At 44.4% G+C, this 20,641-nt stretch overlaps 6 protein-coding genes across 6 annotated transcripts; 1 reads left to right on the top strand and 5 right to left on the bottom strand.

Annotated features, from left to right (window-relative positions):
* Window positions 1-40: 40 nt before the first annotated feature.
* On the bottom strand, window positions 41-1,410 carry F4813DRAFT_178849 (mediator of RNA polymerase II transcription complex subunit 8-domain-containing protein). The gene is made up of 3 exons (XM_049239290.1): window positions 1,111-1,410; window positions 314-1,049; window positions 41-234 (listed from the first exon to the last, which is right to left on the bottom strand). Exons 1-2 carry the CDS (start codon window positions 1,239-1,241, stop codon window positions 419-421), a joined length of 762 nt encoding a protein of 253 aa, XP_049097269.1. The 5' UTR covers window positions 1,242-1,410; the 3' UTR covers window positions 41-234; window positions 314-418.
* A 371-nt stretch (window positions 1,411-1,781) lies between these two features.
* F4813DRAFT_367473 (choline-sulfatase) lies at window positions 1,782-4,378 on the bottom strand. The gene is made up of 3 exons (XM_049244178.1): window positions 2,930-4,378; window positions 2,291-2,866; window positions 1,782-2,234 (listed from the first exon to the last, which is right to left on the bottom strand). Exons 1-3 carry the CDS (start codon window positions 3,940-3,942, stop codon window positions 2,111-2,113), a joined length of 1,713 nt encoding a protein of 570 aa, XP_049097268.1. The 5' UTR covers window positions 3,943-4,378; the 3' UTR covers window positions 1,782-2,110.
* A 670-nt stretch (window positions 4,379-5,048) lies between these two features.
* Window positions 5,049-7,152, bottom strand: F4813DRAFT_367470 (mannose-P-dolichol utilization defect 1 protein). The gene is made up of 2 exons (XM_049244177.1): window positions 6,105-7,152; window positions 5,049-5,978 (listed from the first exon to the last, which is right to left on the bottom strand). The coding sequence occupies exons 1-2, from the start codon at window positions 6,708-6,710 to the stop codon at window positions 5,712-5,714; spliced, it is 873 nt and encodes a 290-aa protein (XP_049097267.1). The 5' UTR covers window positions 6,711-7,152; the 3' UTR covers window positions 5,049-5,711.
* A 578-nt stretch (window positions 7,153-7,730) lies between these two features.
* On the bottom strand, window positions 7,731-9,175 carry F4813DRAFT_367469 (uncharacterized protein). The gene is made up of 2 exons (XM_049244176.1): window positions 8,549-9,175; window positions 7,731-8,494 (listed from the first exon to the last, which is right to left on the bottom strand). Exons 1-2 carry the CDS (start codon window positions 9,059-9,061, stop codon window positions 8,201-8,203), a joined length of 807 nt encoding a protein of 268 aa, XP_049097266.1. The 5' UTR covers window positions 9,062-9,175; the 3' UTR covers window positions 7,731-8,200.
* A 2,748-nt stretch (window positions 9,176-11,923) lies between these two features.
* Window positions 11,924-14,431, bottom strand: F4813DRAFT_367465 (guanine nucleotide exchange factor). The gene is made up of 6 exons (XM_049244175.1): window positions 14,211-14,431; window positions 13,704-13,851; window positions 13,578-13,652; window positions 13,439-13,515; window positions 12,274-13,388; window positions 11,924-12,224 (listed from the first exon to the last, which is right to left on the bottom strand). The coding sequence occupies exons 2-6, from the start codon at window positions 13,753-13,755 to the stop codon at window positions 12,119-12,121; spliced, it is 1,425 nt and encodes a 474-aa protein (XP_049097265.1). The 5' UTR covers window positions 13,756-13,851; window positions 14,211-14,431; the 3' UTR covers window positions 11,924-12,118.
* Window positions 14,432-14,818: 387 nt separating this feature from the next.
* F4813DRAFT_367460 (Rap1-interacting factor 1 N terminal-domain-containing protein) lies at window positions 14,819-20,503 on the top strand. Its single transcript, XM_049244174.1, has 2 exons — window positions 14,819-18,013; window positions 18,074-20,503. Exons 1-2 carry the CDS (start codon window positions 14,954-14,956, stop codon window positions 20,309-20,311), a joined length of 5,298 nt encoding a protein of 1,765 aa, XP_049097264.1. The 5' UTR covers window positions 14,819-14,953; the 3' UTR covers window positions 20,312-20,503.
* The last annotated feature ends 138 nt before the right edge of the window (window positions 20,504-20,641 follow it).

Raw genomic sequence — 20,641 nt, 5'->3', positions numbered from 1 at the left:
TTGATGCAATTAGTTTAATGAGATAAATATTTGAAATCAGTAACAAGATTAGTTGGCTGAATACCTGTTAATTACCTACTCATTTTGTAATTGGTGACCGAGGCCGCATACTTGGCGGGCAGCGTCGGATAGTAGCGCCAACAAAAACCAACCGCTGCTAGGTATAGAAGCTTCGGAGTTTATTATCCTTAGAATTAGATATTCTCAGCTCCTGTAACACATATGTCCGCTTTACTGTCAGATCGTCGTTATCAGACTATTATCGGGGGTGTAAGAAGTCTCGGGTAAAGTCGCCCGCATCTCATAACCATACCTAGGTAACCATACCTAACCACCCAATACACCCTTTCTCGACTAGTGATGTCATGTCGTAAACAGAGCAAGGCTGGGCAGATTTTATCGTAAGCTTGTACGGCCCCTAGCGGGTAACAAACTCTCCTCTCGCCGCGAAACGCATAATGTTCTCTAGAGCTGCGCCCTCAATTTCCTGGGTCACAACTGCGGGTGCTGGAGGTGGAGGCGGACGATCGATGATCATAACGTCGTCGTCCTGGTCTTCATTCGTCCCCCCTCCTTCCTCGTCATCCTCATCATCGTCCTCCTCTTCATCCTCAAACGATCTTTTAAGTCCTGTCCGCACGTTCTCGACACCCCGCTCGCGCTCCTCTTCCGTGAACATGTCATCACCTTCGTTTATTACGTAATCCCTCATGCGCTCCTCGCAGAAGTTGCGCACAGAGTCCCATATATTTCCCAACTCCTCTTCTGGGCCCTTTTCAATACCTGTACCTGCGCCTATAAGGCCTTGAGAAGATGGCTGCGGAGCGAAGGCCGCCACCATGTTTCTTCCCTCGTCCATAGACGTCGCAATGTCCGGCTCTGGCTTTTTGCGCAGTAGTCTTTGGAGTATCATCTCCTGGGTACGCCCCGGGAAGTTAGTTGAGGGATGCACTGCAATGCGGCTAAAAATCTCTGCAGCAGGCGACGTGACACTGAGGAGGCTCTGTATCATGCTTTGTAGGACCTCCGTGTGGGTCTGGAGTGATTCTCTACGGTGAACATTAATAAGTACCCAGGTAAGTAAGTAAGGTAATAATAGAAAATACGCACAAACTAGGCAGCGGGTTGTTGATAAAGACGTCGGATTTAAGGCTCGCGATGCTACTGGATATCTGCGAGAGCCGCTGCCGCGTCTGCTCGATAGCTCTGAACTCGTCTTGGGTAAGGTTAAGCGACGCCATGGTCTATCGACAGGCCGGACGTGATAAGCAGTAATATGACGTTTGGGATGTACCTTGTGTATAGTGCAAGGTCTATACGATTTAAAGAATGTGGCGTTAGGTAGGTAGCTTAGGTTTAGATGAGTTCTCCCAAATGCAACGCGATGTTGAAGATGGACTTAAATTGACAGCTTCTCCAATTGCCAATTGGCAAATGACAAATGACAAATGATAATCACATCTGTACAGTGCCATTTTTAATACATATGGTATGTACACTATATACACTATATACACTACGAGCCTTCCACCCTGGCTGCAGGTTCTGGAAGTTAGGTAGGTAGGTACACAGAGTTAGGTACACAGAGCAAGCACGGACGGGACACTCCCGCCATTTATTAAGTGTACACCCCTCTGTTCAACAATTGGAACCCCCGAGTTCCGACAGCCGAATGTAACATACAAGGGGACATGCTCTTATCAATCCGCGATTTTCAGGGTCCACTGACGTCGCATTTAGATATTCGATGCGGCATGTGATAGCACGGGCAGATAGAAAGAATTCAGTCAAGTCTCAATTGCCTATCGACTTCTTAATTAACGCACTTATTTTCAAAGATAACTACCTAGGTTAGGTAGGTCTAGGTAGGTATCTAGTCCATCCTCATTTTGTTTTTCTTTTCTTTTCTTTTCCAATCCCATGAAATCACTCATCCGTAACTCGTCGCTAAATCCTAATCAATAACCACCGTGGTTTTCGGACTAAAGCAGTCCGTCCTCAAATGTGCTTAGGCGCCGCAGATGCATCACCACCTACATAGGCCTTTATTAATCCCCAACCAAAAACATGTCACATTTCATATTATAAGAGGAATCATAGAAGCTGACCGCTACTCGCCATGTGAGCCGGCCTGATCTATAATAACTCTTCCGGTCTCCCGGCCGTACTTGTCAACAGGAGGGTATCTAGCACGACGCTCCAGGTCATCGAGGGGCAGGAAAGACCGAATATATCTGAATATTGTTGTTAGTCTCAATAATCTAAATATAAGTTGGAGGGGATCTCTTACTTTGAAGTGCCATTGTCGCCGGGATTATAATCCCATGCCTCGAACTTGCCCTTGTTCAAAGCACCCCACACAAGTCTTCGTGTCCGTTGTGATAGTAGTACTTGTTTCGTGATGGCATCGAAGTCCCACCGAGCCTTGGCCTCGGCTTCGAACTTCTCGAACTTCTCTTTCGCTTCCTCTTCCTCAGGAGCAAGCGCCTCCTTCTTGTTAACGAGTTGTGCTAGGTTAACAAGCTCGAGAGGGTCGCGCTCGAGGTTGTAAAGTTGCGGCGGGTCTGTTGGGCACGTAATGTACTTCCAAGGACCACGTCGAATCATCATGTATGGGCTGATAGTTCCTTCGCCGGTATACTCGGCAATCACGGTGTCGTGACCCTCTCTACCCTCCAAGTGGGGGAGAAGCGAAAGACCATCCATGGGTAAACCGGGAATAGGCTTGGTACCGACGAGGTCGCACAACGTCGGAAGAATGTCCAGAGTTGACACATTCTGCTTCACGCGACGAGGGGTGAAGCGCCGAGGGTCGGAGATCAAGAGGGGTACTCGTACTGACGACTCGAAGTAGCTCATCTTATACCTATATAATATAATAGTTTAGCAATCAACTTTCCGACTTGAATATATACTTCTTTTAACTCACCATAACCCACGTTCTCCAAGCATGTCACCGTGATCCCCGCTGAAAACAACGATAGTGTTCTCATCAAGCCGGCAGTTTTTGAGCACACGAAGGATACGCCCAATGCAGTCGTCAACGTAGCTAACCGCACCGTAGTATGCTCTTCGAGCTCGCTTAATTTGGTCATCTGTGAAATCCTCACCCCAGAGGTCGCACACCTTCATCAGTCGCTTGCTGTGGGCGTCCTGTTCCTCCTTGGGAATCTTGACTTTAGGCAACTCAATATCTACACCTTCGTAGAAATCCCAGTACTTTTCCTCAATGGTGTACGGGTCATGGGGGTGGGTAAGAGAGACTGTCAAGCAGAACGGCCTCGTATCTGGCCCTTCGCGGACCTGGTCGTAAAGGAACTGAGTTGACCTATACATAACCTCCTCGTCATAGTCTAATTGGTTGCTTCGCACGCAAGTGCCCGCTTGGAGGATAGAGCTCGCGTTGTGATACCATTCCAACCGCCTATCAGGCTCATCCCAGTTGACAGCCCAGCCAAAGTCGCCAGGGTAAATATCACTGGTGAGACGAGTTTCATACCCGTGAAGCTGGTCTCCCACAAAATGCATCTTGCCGGCTAAAGCAGTGTGATAACCCTTCAGGCGCAGATAGTGAGCATAGGTGGGCACATCGCTTCCGATCTGTGAAGCATTGTCGTACGCCCCAATTTTCATGGGTAGTTGACCAGAAATCAAGCTCATACGGGAGGGAGCGCAGAGGGGAGAGGGGCAGTATGCAGAGTCGAACTGGACAGACTTGGCTGCTAGGGCGTCAAGATTGGGAGTCTTGATCTGAGATTCCAAGTTGTATATCTTGAGCAACGGAGCAGCTAACTGATCCGCCATAAGGAAAAGAATATTAGGAGGCTTCTCGGAAGAGCCGTTGGTACCATTGATGCCATTGGCCACCGGCGGAGGAGCTGCTTGGCGGGGGCCATCTAGACTAGGTTCTGACCGTGGTAGGGAATTAATATCAGGAGCCATTGTGACGGTATTGCAAGGCTAAGAGATTACGTTAAGGGAAGAAGAGCTTGAACAAGACTGGCTCAGTTCGGTACGCAATGCCTATGGTGGTAGATGAGGTTATAGAGAATAGAGAATGTAGAAAATAAGAGAAGAAGAAGGAGGTGCGGGAACAGGGCTGTTTATAAAGATAGCTAGGTAGTCTAAGGAGTTGACTAGGAGCCCAGCAGAAGTGACAATGTGTCTAGGCACTATCGAGATGAAGATCGTGGAGCTGGCTAAAGGTGCAGGACTTACAAGGGGACTTACAGGGGGAAAGTCAGAAACCGTGCTAGGAGAAGGACTAGTTAGGTTAGTTATTTAAGAGGCTAAGGTAAAGTACTACGACACAATAAATACAATGAAGCAAGAAACTAAGTATCGTTCGAAAGGAATCCGTAAGATTATTGTTACTATGTATGTAGAAAGATGGTTAGTGGGACAGATAAATCGGATCGTTTGACTGGCGTAATCACAACTAACGATGGCGAAAGGTACGCTAAGTGACACCGCTGTTTTTCCCCGTGGAGCAGATTATTGATAAGAATACCCTACCGCTATGCCTAGATAAGAAGTGGCTCAGGGGGGTCTTACATCCGCTAACCTATCAGAAGGAAGTATCTCACCCGCCTTTTCCACATTCGGAACTTCATCGTGTGCGTGATTCGCCCAGAGATGCAAGGGGCAAACATTTACAACCTTCACCCCTCGGAGTACATAAATCATCCTTGTACCCCTTGTCGCACAACTTTTATTGCTCCTTAACGCCTGAATAATGGATAAGCTATTCAGACTAAAATGGATCCTGGGAAATCTGGGGATTCGAATACCGCAGTTGTTATCATCATGTCGCATATTAATAGCACCGAGACGAACTGAGCGGACTAACATATCGTTATCCGATCCGGTAGTATTTCCAGAGTATCGAGTACATCCGCCTACAATCCGCATTCCATTGATTAATACGGACATATTTAGTCAGTACATAAGGTAATAAATAAGAATGAATTACATCAGTCCCAATCACGTCAGAGTCCACGCAGCTTGCGCGAGACCGTCATGCACCTGCTTTTGGCTTTGAAACTCAACACCCTTTTCCTTCATACCTGGAAACAAAGAACATCGACTCCCAACTCCCAACTCCCAACTAAGCGGGCACCTATCGAGAATCGCGATACTCGCACGCATGTTTCGAAAACAGCGGGAACAAAAAGCAAACGTGGCGATGCAGCAGGCATATCTGACTAATTCAACCACATCTCAGACAGTTTATCAGTAAATACATGGCCATCCATGACCATCCATGACCAACAACAAGGTCTAATGTGACTCCCAAGTCCGATCTGCGTCGGCTATCGGTCTCGAATCCTTCTCATACCACCAGCTTGCCGTCTTCCTATAACTGATCCATTTCCCGAATAGATCCGGAAGCGGAGTCGAGAACGATTTTTCGCCTGCATATTAGATATGTAGATACATATTATCACGCTGCCCACGGCGCTTAACCATGCAGATGTCCCTGCCAGGTTTTTCTTTCCTTACCTGATAAATAACGGTAGACGACGGGCCAAGCCCGGGCACGGGGATTAGTAGCACATGACATACCAAAATCTATTTGGATAAAGGTCACATCGGCTACCACGAGTAGTAGAGCATGTAAGAAGCCGTGGTATAACATACGTGTATTACAATAGTTGATGTCTAAAAAATCATTCCTGCTCAACAAAGTCGGTTCAGGACGTAACAAGAATTCAACCCCTGCGTCGTGTCGACGGCCCCTTACTTTTAGGGGTAGCTGTAGAGACGCCAGAGCTCTGAGAAGCAGCTGGAACCGGAGCTGCCTCCTTCATCTTCCCTCTAACCTTAGCTGACGGTGCATTCCAGTAGTAGACCATCTGCGCAGCCAAGACCAAGTTCAGCGCAAAGCCTGCTACGAAACCGTATAAGATCAACTTGTCGTCCACCTCTTGCAATGTCGTGAAGATTCGAGAGAGCGAGCCGGCAAGATAATTGAAGACCTGCGTGCCGCGTTAGCTTAACCTAATCATATACCATCATGAAGTTTGTCGACTCGTGGGGTAAGAATAATCCAGATCTTGGCTACATAGGTAGGCATTCAAGTATAGAACACGGAGGGGACTTACCGTAAAGGCACTGAGCTGACCTGTTCCACCTGCCTGGTAGATAGCAGCAATTTGAGGCACCTTGCTAGCCACGCCAAGCACTCCCGCGCCAGCCTGCAAATAGCCCAGGGTCTGCATATCGAGTATTCCACCGTTGAACAGCGTGACAACGCTCGTAGCCAAGGCAGCAATAAACAGCGCTGCCATGCTAGCTCTACCGCTATAGTTCAAAACGAGGACAGTGATGATGACATTCTGGCCGAGGATCAAGGCGGTCTCGCCATAGGTGCTAAAGGGAAATTCGTTGCGGAAGTTGTAGGCGAGCGAGATGAGGTAGGACGAGGTCTCGAGCAGATACGATAGAAAGCTGACACCGGATGAGGATTGCGATTGGACGAGCTTGATGATTTGAGGAACCTTGACGATAGACGATGCGCCGATGATACCAATACCCAAGCCCTTGGAGATGGCTAGCTTAAGGCATTCCGAATCCGTAGGGTCAAGATCGAGGATCAACGTCTTGTAGCAGGTCTCGCCGATGATGGACACGCCTAGGTCGCGAATGGGAGCAGGTAAGCTGTTCGTAATGGGCTGCAAGGGCTGCAGCGCAGTTTTCAGTGCCTCCATCGCGATTTATTCTATTTCCCAACTAGATGCAGTCAGGCTGTCTGTAGTACTTGTGTCGGTATAATCAGGCCAGATATACAGACTTGATAGGAAAGGGGATTTGATGAGGCTGAGATAAAATAAAAATTCCAACAGCTGGGGCTTAACACAAATGTCCTGGCGCGATAAAAATAACACGCCACGATACGTAATAATCAGTCAGGCAGGAAATGTCTAAGCTGGCAGCTTGTGACCCTGTCAGCTGGGTTTACGGGGAGGGACTAAGCCCAATCGACCCTAGGTACCTTATGTAGGTAGCTTTGAAGCCTAATGCTAGTCGGTACTTAGGTACATGTACATAGGGCATATTCAAATATGTACCTAAGCTTGTGGCTGGTGTGCTGAACTGCAACCCGATTGTAAGTCAGCGTGTAAGTTTATATCGCCAACAGAAATACTAAAGACTTTATTACTTGAATGTTATTTTTGGAACTTGAATTCATTCTAAACAATCCGTCAACAAGAGGTTTAGAATCACTGTTGGTATTACCAATTATTTTCTACTCTACTCCAGCAAGACCTATTAATCAAGTAATCAAATGGAATGAACACAGATATTCCTCGTAGAACCAAATTTCCAATGGTGTAGTTTTTAACGTGTCAGGCTCTCCTATAAACTTGCACTAGTAACTTTTGTGCAACCCACAACGTCTTTATCCAAACCCTAGAAAGGGCCGGTCTGCTTACGATCTACCGATGCCGGCATAAGTAGTCGAATAAATATTCCTAGGTAATTATTTTTATTTACATAACCTAATCATATAAGCTACCTCCTCTACAGAAGTAATTACTCGGCATCCAGTTTATAATACCCAAAAGCCTAAAGAGTACAACTCTTAAACCTACCCCCTAAGAGGTGCTAGTCATATAAACGAAATTTATAATACTTAGCAAATTTATTTAAATAGTATACTTATCAACGAAATCAGAACCATGGTCGTTTCAAGCTCTCCCTATAAATTTCAATATCAAGTAGCGTGTGTTTAGAGTTAAGTAGGTGATGGAGAAACGGTAGTCAAAAAAGATGAAGAATCAAGCAATACTAACTAGATGAAATTATGAATACTTGGTTCAATAAAGTAGTATTGATAAAGACATATGCACATCAAAGGAACTTAGAGATATAAAGATAAGATGTCGAAGAGTAGAGGAAGGGAAGAAAGATTCATATTTCATCTGGCTCTCAGGCTTATGGCCTATCAACTATCGAAGGCAAATGCGAGAAGAGCACCGCGATTATTTACTGTCCCTGACAACTACATCGTACAGAAGAAATATCAAAATAGCTGGGAAAGCACAGGAAGCCTAAGCTTCTTGAAAATATTAAGCGAGAACCTGTTCTTCCAAGAAAGCCGCCAGCAAACTCCGTCTCATCCAACGCCTAGATCCAGCAATTTCGAACTATTACGTTCGCAAGGCGCTCAGTTTGAATCGTAAGCATCACGTTCGGATTATTTCTTGCGGGGAAGCGTTGCGTTGAACTGGGCAACTTTGCGGCGACAGTGGTCTAGGTTTCCATCGGGCTCCCAGGTGTTTTCACCATCAGGGAAGCCAGCCCATTTAACGAGGTATTCGGTCCCTCGAGTCTTGGTCTTTCGGATGCCCACAATCTTATCGACCTGCCACTCCTTATTGGCGGCTTCAGCCTTGGCCTTAGTACCTGAGGTCCGGCCACGGCGGGAGACGCCCTCGAACTTTGGCTTCAGGACAGCAGGCTTTTCGGAAGCGACCTTAGATTTCTTGCTCTGTGACTTATTAGCACTCTACGTATACACATATGAGAATATGGGACTGCTTACACTCGTCTCCGCGATGCGGGAAGTAGCGGCGGCTGCAGCAACCCGGGTAGATCGTCGAGAACCTTGCGAATACTCCTTCTTGGCCTTGGGTGCAATTCCAAGGACGACCGACAGCTTTCCGGTGGCCCTACGAACAGGCTTAGTGCCGCCTCTCGCCACGTTCAAAACGGCCTTTTTCTGGATGCGCGAAGACTTGCGAGATAGCTGATTGACGGATCCAGTTTGCTCTTGAGTGCTGCCCGGTTTGATTTTGGTATTGTTCTGTACATCTTTGCGCTGTAATTTCTGGCAAGGGGATTCCTCCAAATTATGATTGCTGTTATCATCATCATCGGTATTGTCCCAGTCGGTCTCCTCTTTAACAGGTCTCAGGTAGACAACGGTAGAGGGACGCGCGGGACGTTGGGGCTGGGCAACAGCAACGTCTACGTTTCTGTCTATAGAACTGGAGCAAAGGAGATGAGGAGGCTTCTTGCCAATGGTGGATGCGTCCTGGATGCATGAAGGTGCCATTGTGGGTGTTGCAGAACTAGGTAGGTACTAAGTCAAAGCACCCTTACAGGGGCCACCCTAGTGGGGGCCACCTCAAAAACGCGACGCGTTCGCGATGAGGTCTATATACAAATTATTATATAATTTTATCAATTTTTAATCAATTAAAAAATAAAACTTATCATTTAAATCTTTATTTTTTTACAATTTTAAAATACCTATTTTCTTAGCTTAATTACGTTGCGCTACAGCAATAAACAACGTTTTCGACAGCATATCCCTACAATAAGCGTTTAAAAAACACTTTATATTACAATACTACTTTACGAACCAAATATTAGGTTATAAAATATAAAACGATTATTTAGAAGAACGTTAAAAATTATTAAAATATTAAAAAAAGAAATTAACCAATTAAGCCGTTACGTTAAATCATATTAGCTATACGTTTTTTTTATATTAATTTAAAAATATTGTAAAAAAATTATTAACCTATAATTACCGGCTTAATATTTTTAATAAACACTAACATATACAATTTTTATTTTGTTATTTTAATATTAAATTAGTTAAAGCTTATTTAATTAATTATAAACAAATTAACAAAACTATAACTAATAATATTAATATCTTTTTTAACTAATTTAAAATTTTTAGAATTAAAAATATCCCGGTTAAATATACGTATAACGCTAATAAAATAAAGATTATAAAAAAGGTTAAAGATAACGAGATAATTATTAGTAAGGTTTATAAAAAGTATATTATAGTTTAAAATTATAGTAATAAAATTTAAACGTTAATTATTAAGTATATTAATAATAATAGTTAATTTCTAAATTTTTTTATTATATATATAAATAAATATATATAATAATAATAATTTTCTAACAATAAAAACGTTAAATTTAAAAACTAAAAATTTATTACGTTTTTTAATAGCTAAATTAATAATGATATTACATTTAAATGGTTTTATAAAATTTTTTTAAAAGAAACAAAATTATTAAATTGTTAATAATAGCGATTATTAATCTTTGACGGCCACGGTAACCATACTATAATAAAATTCTTTTAGAAATATTTTATAAATAAGGTTTATGTTATTTTTATTCCGGTATATTTATTGTACGTTTTATAAGTTATTAATATGGATATATTTTTATTAATAAAACAAAGTTATTATTATAAACTTATTAAAATATATTAATTATATTATATTTTTAATTTTAATAAAAAAAAATTTATTACGGTTTATTAAATAATATAAAAAAAATATTTAATTAAATATAATATATTAACTAGTTAAAAAGTTACGAAGATTTATTTTAAGGATTGGAATAAATTATTAAATTATTAGTTTATGTTTTAGGAAGTTTCCGATACTACCCCGGTTTTTTCGGGTTTTATTTTTAACTTAAAAAAGCTTAATTTTATTAAAAATATAGCCTTAATCCTTTTAACAACGTTTTTAAATTTATAAAATATTAATATTTTAATTAAAGAACTATTTAAAATCGATATAATGTTTATTAAACCCGCAACAAGGTTTTTATTTAATAAGATTAGTAAGGTCTTTAATAAAACTACTATAAAATTAATTATAATAAAGATCTGCGTTAAATATTTAAAAAAGATATTAATAAATATAAAATCGTAAAAACGGCATAAAATATTACTTAATTCAAATTTAATGTTTATAAATATTAAAGCTATTATAAAAAAGAAAGAGTAATTAAAAGTTTAAAAATTAAGTAGTATAATTATAATTAATAATTTCAATACTAATTTAAAAAATAAAATTTTGTTAGTTAAGTTAATAATAGAAGATTATATTGTTATTAAAATATAATAAATTATAAATTAATTAAATTTAATTTGATTAAATAACGTTAAATTGAAGTTAAAGTGTTTATTTTGAAGGTTTAAAAATTTAAGGTGGCCCCTATTAGGGTGGCCCCCGTAAGGGTGCTTTGACTTATATGTACCCACGAGAATTGAGATGTATAAAGTATTTTATAGGGGTCGTAACTTATCGGCCAGGAAACTTTGGGTTCTTGAGGGGATAGTGACTGGGTAGAAATGTTTGTTGATTGTTGAAAGAGAATTGTGTATGGGTAAGACGTGGGAATTGGAAATTTTGGAATTTTGGAAATAGGCGTTGCAATAAGAAAGGAAGGAACCTTACGTGGTAGCTACTGGTTACCGCGTTCCTGCCTAAAGCTTTGCTAGGGCTACTTAGGTACGGTTGATTGAATATGATGTTTAAAATGTTATCCTTTTAAATCTTAAATCGAGTAATCCTATGCGGGTATGACTATTGTCGGGATCTACGCTTATCACCACTTCCCCTTTGTCGTCTGCGATGCCTCTTATTTTCACCTTATATTTATATCGAATCGTGGGTCATATATAAAAGCTCGTATATTGTCAGGATTACGAATGAGACATCTAGAGCAAAGGACATATTCAGTATGTATAGCCACAGGCTTCTGTAAATGGGTTGGAGTTCTTTGCGGAACAATAAAGTTGTTTCTATGCTATTTAGTTCCACCTCGTAACATATATACAACTATCACGAGGTTGACCTAGAAGGCGTGGAGACAATGAAGTTGTTTCTAAAGGAACTATAAACCAAGGTTGAAGTACGGAGGCTGATAACTTGATATATCCAGAGTATTCTTTATTTTAGGTGCATCATCTAGAGTCCTAATACTAGTCGCATAAGGTTGAACCACGTCTTAATATTGATACAGTCACCTGCAAAATATAACGCACTACTAATCATTTGCTCCTAGTTAAACAGTCCAGTTTCCAGGCTGAAAACGTTACGAATTACCAAGGTAAATACGTAAGCTACCAGGTTAGTAAATAATGTTAAGTGTCTATTTAAATGGCCCATTGGCATGATTTGTTGTCAGTTAGGCTACCTAATATACACGTAGATACACCAAACTTTACATTCCCAAAGTCATCAGACTTGAGGCGTAATAACATCTCAATATATATCATATATGATACATTGTAAGCAAATTATTATGGAGACCCAGCTCTGGTGCTTCCTAAAGACTAGGCAGTTCAATCAGAATCCTCCTTGTAATCATCAGGTAGCTCTTCAAACCGGCCCTCCTGGACAGCTGTTCGCACTGGATTCTCAGCAGAAATAACACCATTCGCTCTTAATCTACCAAGAAGTTAGTTGATGTCTACATATATCGGAATGAAACTTTCACCTTTCAAACAAGACAAACAACCGTTCTGCCTCCCTTTCCCTCTCGGCCTCGGTCATCTCGGGCTCCTCGGGCTGTCTTTCGGCATCCAGGAACTGGCCCGTGATGGGGTTGACGGGTCTACCAGGTCCACCCGCGGCAGTGCTGAACGCTTCTGAGGCGTTATCAGGAACCGGCAAGTTCCGGTTGAATAGGAAACCAGAGGCAAAGCCATAGCCCACGTTCTCGACAAAGATCGATGCATCTCTGTCGGACATATCAAAGAATAAATTGGATATTATCTCTCGTAACTGAGGCGTTAAAGGATTCGTCGAATTCTTCAAGAGCCAAGAAGGCAAAGTACTAGTCCGGCCGAGTACTTCAGTCCTGTCGCCTTCGGTTGGCAAAAGCCTAGTGCGTATAGACTTCTTCACATCCGCAGGTGCGTGTTCGTGAATCCCACGGATCACGCTAACTAAGGGTGTAATCGATGGCTCTAGATCCTCATTTGCATACACAGTGGTCGAAGCGGATAGTAGATCAACCAGATGGTTGGCCAGAACGCTAGGATCGCTTTCGGGGAAGAGAAACGCTTGAACCTCTTTGGCGGCAATATCTAAGTTAAGGAGGGCATGGACTAGTTGGCCGGTAGGGGAGTCCAGCGGTTTCTGGACTTGAAATGAACCTTTACATAATAAGGTAACGATGTGGGATATAGTTGAGGTAAACGAAGAAACTCGGTCTTTGCAATGGTGAGTAATATTAAAGAGGAGCTTCAGCGTCTCCGTGAGCGCCATGTCTTCCATGGGATCCGTCACCGGGCTTCCGGTGGTGCGACGCTTTGCATGCCGCTCAAGATTCTTATTAATAGCAACTGCAAGATGGTGCTTATCAATGAGCTCAGTCAAGTCTGTGTTCGTGCCATAAGTCGTTAGAAAGAGCATCCTGGAAACCAGAAATTCGTCATCGCAACTATCACTCTGCAATTTGTCACACAACTTGTCCCCGTAGCCAAGGTCGACGAAAATCTGACGAGTCTCTGACTCTAGGAGTAGCGCATTGCAGAGAACTCGCAAAGCATTTCTGGATGTGGTGCTGGATGGACTATTAAATGCATGTCGGGCGAGCATCTCTATGCCCTAAGAGCTGTAAGCTTATGGGGTTTTATACTGATGGCTTCTTAACTTACCTCTTTTGTAAATATGGGATCCGCATTCTGAGGATCTCTTCCGTATATTTTAAGCTCTTCCAAGGCAGAATCGCGTTCTTGAAGCAGTTAAAATGTTAAGGTGGGATAACTAGGTAGGTGGTTTATAATGGCACCTTACGTTGAGGGGGTAGGCTGGCGGAAACCAGATCTTGTGATAGTTTTTCCATCAAACTTGTGACTGCGGCTAGCTTTGCTGCATATCTGATTAAAATTATGCCATTGGTACAGGACATTAACTACTAACCAGGCCCTCTAAGGGTAGCGGCCGCAAGTACCTGCTGGCTAGGTTGAGACATTTGAGGATGGACTAGGGAGTCCTCTGAATCGCCTAACCGGTTACGAGATGATGAAAATACTCGCCAGAACGACTTGGGTCGGGGTCGAAGAGACTGCTGAGCCATGGTAAGCAAAATGTATTCAAAAGTTTAGATGTTTGCGGATAGAACGATGGTAAAAGACATGATAGGTGAGGATGGTATGATGTATAAGGTACGTTAGGTAGTTATAATAGTTATAAATCAAACTTAGGATGTTGTAGTTATGAGATGTCAAGAACACAAGAATGCAAAGAATACAAATGGAGCGGGGCTAATGATGAAGATCAAGTACCTAGGAAGCAAACTGTTCGAGAGAAATAGATTATAGGAGAATGAGGTGGTACTAATAAAAGGAAAGTAAATTACGTGTTGCCAACGACCATCTGATATGTAGTGAACCTATTGGATTGTGCAAGGAAACGTTTAGGACTGACGTGAAGTTGGGATGCTGTATGAAGCAATGCCGAGCACGAAAATTCGTATAGGAGGCTATGTTATTTTCTTTACCTTCGGTACTGAGTAGAGTGTAGAGAGTAAAGTCATGGGAGGCTTTCGAGGGGGTTATGTATAACACAAGGCTGTTTCGTGAAATAAAACAACGGTCAATTATTAACAGAGTCCAAGGATGACGCAGCAGGGATATCGCATGTTCGCATGTTTGAATAATCTTGGAGCAGCTGGCAATAGGTAGGAGTAGGTACCTGGGTACATGCCAGTCGATTTGGATATGTACCTCAGTACATTCGTTACGTAAACCGTCGCGAGGGGTTAAAGTGGAGGTCCGAGCTTCTCGCGTCAATTCGATAGAAACTAATCCGTACGCGAAAAGTTTACCGCGACGCGTTTCTTCTTTTTTCCCTAATATCTAATGGTCAAGGGGGTCCGCCTTAACCATCCAGACATATCAGACATAATCGCACTTTGCTATATCCGACCAAAAGCACCCTCGAGATTATCTCGTTCGTTCATTATACGTCCTATACCATTCGTCGAAATTCATTGAAGTTTATAGCATTGAATTGGAATTGGAATTGGAATTGGAATTGGAATTGGAATTGGAATTGGAGTTGGAGCTGGAATTTATTGATGTCGTTCGGTTCGTATAACGCATGATATCTTGGTTTCTGGGAGATCTGGGAGGCCCTTTTCCCAGTGGGAGCTGTTGGCTGGAGTAGTCATGGTATCACAAGTAGCATCAGTTCCAAGAAGTTTGGATTCCTTGCCTACAAGACCACCGACGCCACCTCGAGACAAGAAGCAAGACACGGACACGGATTCGTCCTCGAAGCTCGCTCTCTCTAATCAGCCCGTCGATACCAGATTAAATCTACATACGCCTCCAAGCTACTCTTCCGATCCCACCAACCATACCAACACTGGCTCTCGGAGATCGGCAAAGAAGGTCGGATTCTTGGTGCAAGCCGAGTATCAAGAAGCTCCAACCTACGCTGACAAGGAAAATGTTCGAAAGCAAACAACGCCGGCCTCTGTCCCTTCGCCGGTAGCCTCAGTTAAACCGATCAAGTCTATCTTGAAGCAGACTTCGAGCCCTAGTCCTCTCCACTCTCTAGATCCATCAACCGCCGGCGATCAGATCAACATCGTAACTATGTTAGACTCCACTATCAAGCAGCTCGCCGGAGCGGATAGGGACTCTAAAATAGACGCGTACATGATGCTAGCACGGGCATTGAAAACATCCAACAACTTGCCCGACCGTATCGCCCTTCAGGATAAGATGAGCTTGTTCATGCAGTTTATACAACGAGATGTTACGACAAAAGCTGTAAACCAAAATATCGACTCGTCTATGGTGAACCACGCCCTTACTCTGCTATGCACCTTCTTCCACTTTCCAGCTATCGCCTCTACGTTGTCATCCGAATTTGGCGTCTTAATTATCGACCACTGTATTAGGTCATTCGAGGACGCTTCCGTGCCCAAGGACGTCGTGAGACATCTGATGCAGGTCGTAGCCTCTCAGGACTTCCCGGCAAAGACCATGACGGCCGACCGTGTTGGTCGGTTGGTAGCTTCGCTCCACAAGATAGAAGAGCATATCAAGGGGAAAAGCATCATCATGTCTCGCATATTGATATATCGAAGATTAGTCAAGCAGTCAAGATCCCATATGATCACTCACTCGGACTGGCTCCTGGATCTGTTTACTGATATGCTTAGTAGCATGAAAGAGATCCGTGCTGCGGCTATCGCGCTAGGACTTGAGGCTAGCTTCACAATCGGCAAAGAGAAGCAGCTGTCTAGAAAAGTTATGGAGATACTACAATTACAGGTTGACGACACCAAGTATATCGAATACTATGTAGAGAGGTTGACAAACATGACAAAGGATAAGACCCAATCCGCATCCGTGCCTCAAGTTTGGAGTGTCGTCATCCTCCTTCTCAGATGTCCGGTTGACAGGTGGGAGTTCTTCGTATGGTGGCTGGAGATTATCCAGCGATGTTTCAACAGCGGGGATTATCACACTAGACTCGAAGCCAACTACGCTTGGAACAGGCTCGTCTATTTCCTACATTTCAACGAGACGTCGTTTTCAAAAGCAATCGTTACAGTGTGCCAACCCTTCATCAGCCAGCTAAAGAGAAAGAACAACACCAAGCAGTTAGAGGAATTGCGGAAGGTTGTTATAGCCGGTATCCGCAATCTTTACTACTACGCCTTCAGGCCGAATTTGAGTACAGCGCAAGTCGACAACTACTGGGATGCGTGCGTAAGGCCTCTGATCCAAGGACTAGCATTTCCCGAGGTGGACACCAAGCAAACCGAGAAACCCACAACTCTGATCCCTGACAACCTGACCCAAGCAGTTCTAATATTGACTGGACTATTCGATTCGTCGACGCCTCGACTATGGAAGGAAGATCGGGTCGCCGAGAATGCGTTGGTAAAACCGGACGAGTTACCTGCACTGGATCCGAAATGGGTTAGACGAAACGCGACGAAGGTATTTTCCGTGGTAGAACCTATCTTGCAGAAGACTTTTTTGGACCTTGCAAGTCCGGAATCCGTCTCATGCAAGCTCTGGCGCACCCTCGTGAGCGCCGTGGCGGCTGCTGCGTCCAAGGAGGTCAAGGTATCCACCGACACGGCGACCTTTATGGCACATGCTTTCAGCGTACTAGCGAGAATATGGTCTCAGGGACTTGACGGCCCAGACGCCCAACCCGAGTCTCAGCAAAGGTTCCTAGATGCGACGCAAGCATACCTTTTGACGATCGTGGAGTCTTTGGGTCTGTTACCCTTCACCGAGAAGCTGCTCTCCCTAAATAAGCAAAACTCATTCATTCCAGTAGCGACTCCTTCTCATCGTTCAGGAAGGGGTCAGGGCTTAACGCGAACTCCTCTTCATCACCTATTTTCTATCCTCTCTGCACTGCCTCCCGGCATCCCCGATGACGACGGCTTATTAAATCTTATCAGGGTTGTCTTAGATCCCTTCGTAATTTCTCGATCCTCCTCCCATGGGAAGACTGAACTGGCTCGCGAATTAATACAGACATTGCCCATGGACGTCCTCTCGCCGTATGGGCCGTGGGTTTTCATATCTGATATCCTCTCCCTATCTCTGGACAGTAGCCAATCTAGCCATCTCACCACCAGCTCCGGAAGCGAATCGATGACGATTGGCCACGAGTACCGCGAGATTATAAAGCACCTAGAAAGGGGTTTCAAGGACACACCCAATCTTCCTTGGGAGCATTGGGATTCGCTCTTCCATTTATTGTCAACTCGAGTCTACTCCGAGGCTGGCAGTGCAGGACTGGCCATCGTGGTGATAGAGCCATTAGCTAAGCATTTCTTAGAGTTCTGCTCTTTGCCTTGCGATGATGCGATATCGCCTATTCGTTTCAAGGCTGGCATTAATCTAATCTCTGATGCAGTGCACCCCAAAGATCATCAGGCGCTGGACGCTGCTCGACGACGGCTTTGGGGTACTTCCATTGCCGTCTCGAGATCTGCTTCTTTCGACTCCTTCGACAATTTTTACCGCCTCACAAACCACCTATTAGAAGCGTCTTATTTGCACATGGAGCATTACGACCCCGACGAGATCATCGTAAAATTGTTTACCGAGATTGGTTGCTTCCTAATGCGATGCAGCCGCTCACTGGGTCTCAAATCAATAGCTCACCTACAACATGGCATTGGTCTCTGGATTCAAGATGCGAACGCACAGTACAGCATAACAGAATCTACGACAATTGCCCAAGCTGTAAGTAACGAATTATTTTCTATATTCTTTTTCTTTGCACCCGGCACTAACAGTCGCAAGGTTGAAACCCTATGGGATCATATCTGTAGGCTGTTTCTACATACAGATACTCGAGAAAACCTACAACTCGACGCGATCGGGGAACTGCTGTGCTCGGCGTTCCAGAGCAAGCATAGGGATATTGTTAACTATACTGCGATCATGTGGAACCGCGCTTTCGAGAATACCGAGGAGATTCAATATCCAGAAAAGCTCAAGGATGTGCTTATTTCTATTCATTCTTACGTTGATGTAGTGCTTCCTGGCGTAGACCTCTCCAGTTACACGTCCAGTGAGCAGGGGCCGTCATTCATAGAATCACAGGGCAATTCAGAGGCCGTGAATCCATCTCTTGACAAGCAGGACCATCACAAAACACCTCTGGCAAAGCGGCCATCTTCAAGGCGGTCTACAACGCCTGGATCAGTCAAGCTTTCGTTGCCTTCTAAACAGGGACTGACTATTACCCCCAATCGATCTCGACCAAAGTCGGCTAGGCGTAGCGCGACTCCCAAACTGCGGCACAACGACTCCCAAATTCAATTCGCACCCATCGAATCATCCCCCAGCCGCGATACAATGGAATCTCAGTTCTTGACAGATCGTCAGAAGGAAGTCCGTGAACGACAGCGAGAGAACGCCGTCATTTTTGCCCATATTCGAGCCAGCACGGAAAAGCAGATCTCGAACGAAGCGGAAGATTCGAAACAAGAACGGGATGCGACGCCGCAACGTAACCAAGGCCTCGAGGATTATGTAGCATCCACGCCAACACCTAGGCGTGGCCAAGCTCCCATGATAGATTTTGATCACGAGATGACGGACGATATTCCTTCTTCGCCACCAGAACCCCGTCGGAACTTGCTCGCAGAAATGAAGCCACGAATCACAGTCACTCGCGTGTTCCAAGACTTCCCTATCCTATCCTCACCTATTTCCGGATCTCCCGCTACAAAGCGACAAACGGCACCCGCGGACGAAAGCCATTCAGAACAAGGAGATGCAGGAAACGGCGAGGACGTATCGGAACCCGTAAAAGAGGAGAGCCCGAATCAAGCTGCAGGATCCCGGCCAGAGCGTATATCTACAAGCGTGGAAAATAAGCCTGCGCAGGTCAATTCCCCCAGAAGACCAACTACTCCACGGAAAACTCGCTCGGGTAAAATTCTCGACGCCTCGCCGAAGTCCGACCCCGAGGTCTTCGTGGATGCTCTCACCAGCCCGGCGTCTCGATCGCCTCGAGTCCTCCGTAGCAACACGTCCAAGGGTGTACAGACCGTGCAAAACCTTCCATCTTCTTCTCAGTCTAAGGACCGTTCTTTTGAGCTTAGCGACGACGAAGAGCGGAGCCTAGCACGTCTAGTTATCGAGCTAGATTCTAGAAAATGCGAGCCAGCCACCAAGCACGATTTAGAATCACCAGAGAAGCCTCAAGAGTTGGGAGTCCAGTCTCCGGAGTGCATCACGGCGGGCACGGGATCGAAGAAACCGTGTGGCAAATCCGAGTCCAAGGAAGACGAGAGTAATCAGTCGCCGCCTATTAATCCCTCGTCGCCTACAGAGGCAGGAAGCTCTCATTCACCGAGCAATAGGTCGAAAAGAAAGAGGAAGCGGCATGCAGGCAGGAGCCAAGAGCCCAGCAGCAGTCAAAAGAAGAGGAGGCAGCACAAGGACACGGATATCGAATCAGTACCAAATAGCCAGGTTTCCCAGAATATCGAAGGGGATACAACTGAAATTAATACCGAAGTCGACACTTCAATGGAGTTAGACACTAACATTGCCCCCATCTCGCAAGATCCGGCGAGACAGGATCCCGCAGCTGTAGAAGCCGTTCAACGTAGCTCTTCGCCTGCGGGTTCCAATGACAGCCTCGTCGAGCGCGAGTCTGATACGGAAGCAGTAACTTTACAAATAATTACGGAAGCGTCTCAGCAGTCAGAAGTCGAGCCTATTCCTACGGAAGTACTAGAGCATGATATACCTTTAGTAGACGATGGTGATGATACGAAGATGGTGGATCAAGAGGAGGAAGGAGATGCAGAGAAGGCGGCCGAGTTTCATGTTGAGCAGCCTCGTCCGGTCGAAGAAGCAGTAGTTGAAAAATCGGCAGCGGACAGAATCATGGATGCGCTGAAGGGGGGGCTCGAGGGGCTCCGCACAGCGACGCTAACTCGAGACGAGGTGAACAAAATCGAGGACATGTTCTTCGATATCAAAAAGGAACTATACCAGGCGGAGAGTCGGGGCCGACGCTAGGTTTCACGGGGGTTTGTAGAGCAAAGGTTAATGGTGGATGACGAGGAACATATTTAGGTACTACTGTGCTATACGGTTATGAGCATACCTAAGGCATTGATTGGCAAGGAGTTTAGGACGTAGATGATACCTAGTTACGATACATTGTTATGATACCTTAGGTAATCTATACGAATGGAATATTTCTAATTATTTGTAGTTGTTCTATGTGATGGATAAGTGGTGGATGAAGAATTAGCATTTTGATGTGGAGTTAGTGACGAAGGTTGCAGGCCAAGGTTAAGCCGAGGGTGTAGATGTTCGGGAGATGTTCCCTTGGTTGGGACGGTT

The sequence above is a fragment of the Daldinia decipiens genome (assembly GCF_022478715.1).
Source record: "Daldinia decipiens strain CBS 113046 unplaced genomic scaffold F4813scaffold_30, whole genome shotgun sequence".
Lineage (NCBI taxonomy): Eukaryota > Fungi > Ascomycota > Sordariomycetes > Xylariales > Hypoxylaceae > Daldinia > Daldinia decipiens.
This window is presented reverse-complemented; position numbering and strand designations above follow the sequence as displayed.

Coding starts and splice junctions, on each gene's coding strand:
- F4813DRAFT_367469 (XM_049244176.1), bottom strand. CDS start 9,061: ATGGCACCTTCATGCATCCAGGACGCATCCACCATTGGCAAGAAGCCT. Junction 8,495..8,548: donor CCCGCATCGCGGAGACGAGT/GTAAGCAGTCCC, acceptor AATAAGTCACAG/AGCAAGAAATCTAAGGTCGC.
- F4813DRAFT_367470 (XM_049244177.1), bottom strand. CDS start 6,710: ATGGAGGCACTGAAAACTGCGCTGCAGCCCTTGCAGCCCATTACGAAC. Junction 5,979..6,104: donor GTCAGCTCAGTGCCTTTACG/GTAAGTCCCCTC, acceptor CGCGGCACGCAG/GTCTTCAATTATCTTGCCGG.
- F4813DRAFT_367473 (XM_049244178.1), bottom strand. CDS start 3,942: ATGGCTCCTGATATTAATTCCCTACCACGGTCAGAACCTAGTCTAGAT. Junction 2,867..2,929: donor CTTGGAGAACGTGGGTTATG/GTGAGTTAAAAG, acceptor TATATTATATAG/GTATAAGATGAGCTACTTCG. Junction 2,235..2,290: donor GGCGACAATGGCACTTCAAA/GTAAGAGATCCC, acceptor AACAATATTCAG/ATATATTCGGTCTTTCCTGC.
- F4813DRAFT_367460 (XM_049244174.1), top strand. CDS start 14,954: ATGGTATCACAAGTAGCATCAGTTCCAAGAAGTTTGGATTCCTTGCCT. Junction 18,014..18,073: donor CTACGACAATTGCCCAAGCT/GTAAGTAACGAA, acceptor AACAGTCGCAAG/GTTGAAACCCTATGGGATCA.
- F4813DRAFT_367465 (XM_049244175.1), bottom strand. CDS start 13,755: ATGTCTCAACCTAGCCAGCAGGTACTTGCGGCCGCTACCCTTAGAGGG. Junction 13,653..13,703: donor CGCTACCCTTAGAGGGCCTG/GTTAGTAGTTAA, acceptor TCAGATATGCAG/CAAAGCTAGCCGCAGTCACA. Junction 13,516..13,577: donor CGCCAGCCTACCCCCTCAAC/GTAAGGTGCCAT, acceptor AACTGCTTCAAG/AACGCGATTCTGCCTTGGAA.
- F4813DRAFT_178849 (XM_049239290.1), bottom strand. CDS start 1,241: ATGGCGTCGCTTAACCTTACCCAAGACGAGTTCAGAGCTATCGAGCAG. Junction 1,050..1,110: donor AACAACCCGCTGCCTAGTTT/GTGCGTATTTTC, acceptor TGTTCACCGTAG/AGAATCACTCCAGACCCACA.